Genomic DNA, 6,995 nt, shown 5'->3' with positions numbered 1-6,995 from the left:
TAACCATCACAAAAAATGGAAATGAAATGTGACGGCCGAAAGCATCGCCTAAAATCAGGCCACAATGTCCCAAAGTTGGCTAGGGGGCTGCCCCGGGAGGAAATCAACAAGTGACAATTCCTGTCATGGAAAAAAAATCTTTGCCGACGTTTTTTTCTTGTCACTAAGATTTTCGTCACTGATAATTGCACATTTTTGTAGTGAGTAGATAAGGGAGAGCCATATGACAAGGGAAAGAAGAGTTGATGTTTATCGAGGCAGAGGTCTATCATATACCAAAGTGGAGGGGAGGACACTAGACGCACGAAGCGTGCCCGAGGAGACTAGGCGGGGATGGTGAGGAGAAAATTAATTATTTCACCTTCTCGGGGATAATTAGGAGCACCTAAAGTTGGAAACAAACATGTAATGTGTTGAAGGGTGAGACAAACTAGAAGCCTCGGATATCGACCTCCAAGTGACGTGGCATATGTTCTTTTAGTGGCGTGAACGATAGCCTTGAAAATGAGCTGACGCTCAATCCTTAATTTGGCATGACATTAACAACACGACATTACTCGCTCTTTTTCGGTTGATAAGACCCACAAGTATTCTAAGACCGTCAATTTGGCCAGTGCAACACGAGTTATATGCCACGGAAAGTATACCATTGAATTTGAATTCGAAATAAGCTTTCTAATGATATATTTTTTGTATTATATAACTCGTATTTCATTTGTCAAATTAACGATCTAGGAATATGAGCATGCCTTATAAATGAAAAGGAACAAGGAAATAATCATTTGGCATGAATGGTGAGCTATCTCAAAAACAGTAACACGGAAAATAAAGGAGAAACATGCCAACTCTCCAAATTCACCATGTAAAAACTGTAATTGTCAACCAAAAAAATGTAAAAACTGTAGGCCGGAAATAGAGGAGGTCGCAAGACGTCACCCCCGGTAAACGCCCGGCCCACGGCAAACCGGTGAGGCCCACCAGCGCTCCCCCCATAAAGACCGCAAGGAAATCGAGAGGGGGCGTGACACGATGAATGGTATAAGTATATATACCAGGATACTATCGGAGACCCTTCTTCGACTTTATACCCTAGCAGGCCAAGTAAAAAAGGCAATGGTGCCGCCGTGGACCCGCGATGTCGAGGAGGCGATGGCGAACGCGGAGGAGGAGGAGGACGTCGAGGAGCCCCTCGACTGCGGCATCTGCTTCCTCCCACTCGACGCGCCGCCGACCTTCATGGTACGTACACGCATGCAATATTTACCCAATCCAATCTAATCAACCGGAAGCAATCTACGCCGTGCTGATTTCGATTTGCTTTGCAGTGCGAAGCTGGGCACCTGATCTGCTCGCCCTGCCGCGACATGCTCGGGGTGGCGGCGGGGACGTGCCACGTCTGCAGCGCCAAGGCCGCCCGCCTCGGCTCTCGCCGGAGCCTCGGCCGCGACGTCTGGCCGGCCTACTACGAGCCCCGCGACCGCAGCGGCGCGCTCCGCGGGCCGTGCCGCTGCCCAGGCGACGCCTGCGGCTTCGTCGGCAGCACGGCGGCGCTCCTCTGCCACTTCGTCAGCGCTCACGACTGGCCGGTCCACGCCGGGGTGACCTCCGGGGACAGCATCGCCGTCCGCCTGCAGGACGGCTTCAACATCGTCGCCGTCGACTGCATCGGCGGCGCCTCCGAGCAAGACCGCCTGGAATTCCCCGGACGGTATCTGCTCGTGCTGGAGATGATCCAGCAGACATTCGGCCGCACGGTCTTCGCCTTCTGCCTACGTCCCGACGCCGAGTTCTGGGAGAAGGAGGCGCAGTGCCGCGTCAGCCTCTACTACTCGCGCAACATCCTCGACGGCGACGATGACAGGCCGCCGGTTCAGTGCTACTACCAGACAACCAAGGCCGGCGTGACGTGCACCGATCTCTCCAGCGGGCTGCCCGACCCCGAGGACTGCTTCCAGGCTCACGTGTACCGCTCCGTCGACCTGGAGGACAACGAGGACACCGTCGAGGTGACGATCAGGATTGTCATCAACTGATCCCTGGAGGTTGCACCAGGTGACATTGTTTGTGCTATATTTGATTGATCTGAAATATGTTGGGTGTTTGGTTTGTTATGTTACACATCTGCCGAAACTGTAGTCTGATGCGGTTAGATGTTATATACTCTTTATACTTGATCATGTTATAAGTCACTATAGTTGGAATGTTTGTACTTGAGCATGTTATGTCACTATAATTGGAATGTTTGTTGTGTTCATACAATCATATACTCATCTATTACAAATGGTTTATATCGAAAACAATCGTCTGTTTTGCAATAGATGAATATGTTTTCTTAGGCCGATAGTTGCGATCAAGTCCCCATATTTGGTACACCCGCAAAATTTAGACATGATTTTATTGTCATTAATTTTTGAGAATTCTGAATTTGAAACGTACGCATCCGTGCCTTCTGGCGTGGGCTCCACGGCGTATTATCCGTGAGGCCGGCCCCATGCGTCCTGCGACGGGCTTCACGTCGTTTGACGTGTGCGCCCGTGCCTTTTGGCACAGTGGGCTCCACGCCGTATGATCAGCGAGGCCGGCCCCATGCATGTTGCGATTGGCTCGTTACCATCTGACGTGCGCGTCTGTCCCTTTTGGCGTGGCGGGCTCTACACCGTATGATCCCTAGCATGCTGTGACGGGCTCCATGCAATCTGACATGTGTGCCCGTGCCTTCTGGCGTGATGGGCTCCTTGCTGTCTGATCTGCAAGGCCGGCCCAACTCATGTCATGCGTATCGCGTTTCATCCTACGTGTGAGTCGCGCCGTAGGTCTGCGTGTAGTGCATCCCATGATTTTAACAAAAAAGTCTCAGAAAAATGAAGGATATAGTCCTCTCACTCTCTTGTGTGTGTCTCGTCAAAGTATAGGGTCTATTTTGTTTATTAAGACAATCATTTTCTTTATGAATACGGGGTTTATGTGCCTTGAATTTATTTCATTAGGTATGTTTTTAGAAGCATTTTCTGATAATTATCTGTCACGTAGCCCGCAAAATAAAGGAGTGTGTGTTGGTAGGATCTTTGTCTTACTGAAAGGTAACACATCTTATAATTTAAAACCGAGGGAGTACAACATTACACAGTCTCACGGGTGAAAAAACCAAATAGTGTGTTGCACATACAAAAAGAACAATATCCTCTCGTTTCTCACAAATGGCAAAACATGTCCACGTGAAAGTTTCACATGCCAACACAACTTTAGTACTACAATTTTCTTTTCCTATAATTTTTTGTATGACATGGATATCTAAAAATGGATAGGGGTCACATACGTGAACTTAGAAAAACTCCTATATGAGATGTCGCGGTCTCACAACTGCTGGCGGAACCATTTGTGATATAGTCTTCTATTCAACTAGGATATGTGGTATTTCTTGGTATGTCGCTATATTTGAAATGTTTGTGGTGTTCATACAATCATATACTCATCTATTACAAATGGTTTTTTTGAAAACCAGCGTCTGTTATGCTATATCTATGTTGCAATAGGTGAATATGTTCTCGTACAGCGAAACTTGCGATCGAGTCCCCATATTTGGTACGCCCGGAAAATTTGGACGTGATTTTATTTTCATTCATTTTTGAGAATTCTGAAGTTGAAACGTACGCGTCTGTGCCTTCTGGCGTGGCGGCCTCCACGCCGTATTATCTGTGAGGCCGGCCCCATGCATACTCCGACGGGTCTCACGCTGTTTGACGTGTGCGCCAGTGCCTTTTGGCACAGCGGGCTCCACACCGTATGATCTGCGAGGCCGGCCCACGTGTGTTGCAGCTGGCTCGTTGCCATTTGACGTGTGCGCATGTCCCTTTTGGCGTGGCTGGCCCTAGCATGCTGTGACTGGCTCCATGCCATCTGACGTGTGTGCCCGTGCCTTCTGGCGCGACGGGCTCCTAGCCGTCTGATCTGCGAGGCTGGCCTAACTCATGTCATGCTTATCGTGTTTCATGCTGTGTGTGAGTCACACTGTAGCAAGGTCCGCGTGCAGTGTATCCATATTAACAAAAGTCTTGGAAAAATCAAGGATACAGTCCTCTCTCTCTCCCCCCTCTCTCTCTCTCCCCCCTCTCTCTCCCCCTCTCTCTCCCTCTCTCTCTCTCTCTCCCCCTCTCCCCCTCTCCCTCCCTCCCTCCCTCATATAGGGTCTATTTTGTTTATTAAGATAGTCATTTTCTTTATAAATACGGGGTTTATGTGGCTTGAATTTATTTCATTAGGAGTACGTGTTGGTAGGACCTTTGTCTTAATGAAAGGTAACACATCTTATAATTTAAAACAGAGGGAGTACAACATCACACAATCTCACGGGTGAAAAAAGTAAATAGTGTGTGGCACATACAAAAAGAACAATATCCTCTCTTGTTTTTGACAAATGGCAAAACATGTCAACGTGAAAGTTTCACAGGCCAACACAACTTTAGTACTACAATGTGTTGTTTCTTTTCCTAGAATTTTTGGTATGACATGAATATCTAAAGTGGATAGGGGTCGCATACATGAACTTAGAAAACCTCCATATGATGTCGCAGTCTCACAACTGCTGGCGGAACCATTTGCGATATAGTCATCTATTCAACTAGGATATATGGTATTTCTTGGTATGTCATTATATTTGGAATGTTTGTGGTGTTCATACAATCATATACTGATCTGTTACAAATGGTTTTTGTTGAAAACCAGCGTCTGTTATGCTATATCTATGTTGCAATAGATGAATATGTTCTCTTAGGGCGAAAGTTGCGATCGAGTCCCATATTTGGTACACCTGCAAAATTTGGACATGATTTTACTGTCATTAATTTTTGAGAATTCTGAAGTTGAAACGTACACGTCCGTGCCTTCTTGCGTGGCGGGCTCCTCGACGTATTATCTGTGAGCCGGCCCCATGCGTACTGCGATGGGCTTCACATTGTTTGACGTGCACGCCCATGTCTTTTGGCGTGGCGGGCTCCATGTCGTATGATCTGCGAGGCTGGCCCCACGCGTGTTGCGACGGGCTCCACGCCGTCTGATGTGCGTGCTCCTACCTTCTGGTGCGACGGACTCCTTGCCGTCTGCGAGGCCGGGCCGATAACGTGTGAGTCACGCCGTAGGAGGGTCCGCACGTAGTGCATTCCATAATTTTAACCAGAAGCCTTAGAAAAATCAACGATATAGTCTTGTGTGTGTCTTGAAGTATAGGGTGTATTTTGTTTGTCAGGACAACCGTTTATGTGTCTTGAAGTATTTTCTAATAATTATCTGCCACGTAGCCCACACAATAAAGCAGTACTCCCTCCGTCCCATAATATAAGAACGTTTTTGACACTAGTGTAGTGTTAAAAACGTTCTTATATTTTGGGACAGAGGGAGTACGTGTTGGTAAGATTTTTGTCTTAATGAAAGGTAACACATCTTATAATTTCAAACAGAGGGAGTACGACAATATGCAATCTCACAGGGAAAAAACCAAATAGTGTGTGGCACATACAAAAAGAACATTATCCTCGCTTGTTTCTCACAAATGGCAAAACTTATCAACCTAAAAGTTTCACAGGCCAATACAACTTTAGTACTACAATGTCCTGTTTTTTTCCTAGAATTTTTGGTAATGACATGAATATCTAAAATGGATAGGGGGTCACATACGTGAGCTTAGAAAAACTCCTCCATATGATGTCGCAATCTCACAACTGCTGGTGGAATCATTTGTGATATAGTCGTCTATTCACAACAACTCCCTCTGTCCCTCTCACATATTGGATGTAATAACATCTTATATTATGAGACGGAGGGAGTAGGATTTATGGTATTTCTCGGTATGGTAATAACTAGTAAACCATTGGCGGACGAATTGACTGTAATTCCAATACATGAATCTGTTGTTAATTAGTACGTTGGTTGAACTAAGATCTGTTAGGAATTGTGTTTGGAATGCACTAATGACAAGGTCCCAAAGCTTGTTATTTCACTAGTGTGAGGTGATGTTCTAGTCTCGAGCATGTTCGATCATTATTGTTAGTGATGCCATAGTCTCGACACGTCATGCCAACATTTGTGACAGTCATAGTTAACTATTATAATTGCCATTTCTAGAACCTTGTGGGGTATTATTATGTGGCAAAATTAATCCGTCAAGCATTTGATGGGTGTTGATCGCATTAATAGCTTGGATTTCCCTTTTTGGTATACATTGATAACGAGTTTGGTGTAGTACTGCATGAATGATTTGTGATATTCATATGGTCAACCATGATGTAACAAGTCATTAAGTATTTGTTATAGTCATATAGTAGTCAACCATGATTATAGTAAGTCATTAACGAAGTCGATGATGGTTGCAAAACATATCTATATTGGGAGCAGTATATTGTAGTCTCACGAATTTTGTAGCATTAATATCAGATTTTTTATGATAGGTCAACTGCAAAAATCTCAATACCAATATCACTCGACCTTATGCCGATTCCAAATGTCACATTACCGCTTGTTGATTTAGTGTGTATAGATATACACAAGCATTTAACCTTTTTTTATTGCCTTAAACCAGAGGTTGAAAATAATTTTGATATCACATAATTATGCTGTAAATTAAACCATCAAGTAGATCGATGATGGTCGCACTAACTAGATGAATCTGTTAGGATGTTTGATTGACCTAAGTGATTTGCTTTTTTTGGTATGCGACATGTCGCAGCCTCAGAACTGTCCCAGCCTTTTGTGATAATCATGTAGTCAACCATGATACATGGTAACATTATATTGTTAAAATAAACCGTTGGGTAATGATGGTTGCCTTAACATGAATCTATTAGGAGCATTAATGTTTTAGTCTGCGAGTTTTATATCATTACTACTATTGGAATTGTTTGTGATTGTCATAGCGAACTATATAAAACTCGCATGTCCCAGAAGCACATTTGACTGTAGATATGCCACTACAAGAATCTCACAAAAATTACATCACCGTTAAA

At 44.9% G+C, this 6,995-nt stretch overlaps 1 protein-coding gene across 1 annotated transcript; it reads left to right on the top strand.

Moving 5' to 3' along the window:
* The first annotated feature begins 1,047 nt into the window (after positions 1-1,047).
* Positions 1,048-2,217, top strand: LOC123166153 (uncharacterized). Its single transcript, XM_044583926.1, has 2 exons — positions 1,048-1,239; positions 1,326-2,217. Exons 1-2 carry the CDS (start codon positions 1,114-1,116, stop codon positions 2,031-2,033), a joined length of 834 nt encoding a protein of 277 aa, XP_044439861.1. The 5' UTR covers positions 1,048-1,113; the 3' UTR covers positions 2,034-2,217.
* The last annotated feature ends 4,778 nt before the right edge of the window (positions 2,218-6,995 follow it).

This window comes from Triticum aestivum, chromosome 1D (genome assembly GCF_018294505.1).
Source record: "Triticum aestivum cultivar Chinese Spring chromosome 1D, IWGSC CS RefSeq v2.1, whole genome shotgun sequence".
In the NCBI taxonomy this organism is placed as follows: Eukaryota; Viridiplantae; Streptophyta; class Magnoliopsida; order Poales; family Poaceae; genus Triticum; species Triticum aestivum.
This window is presented reverse-complemented; position numbering and strand designations above follow the sequence as displayed.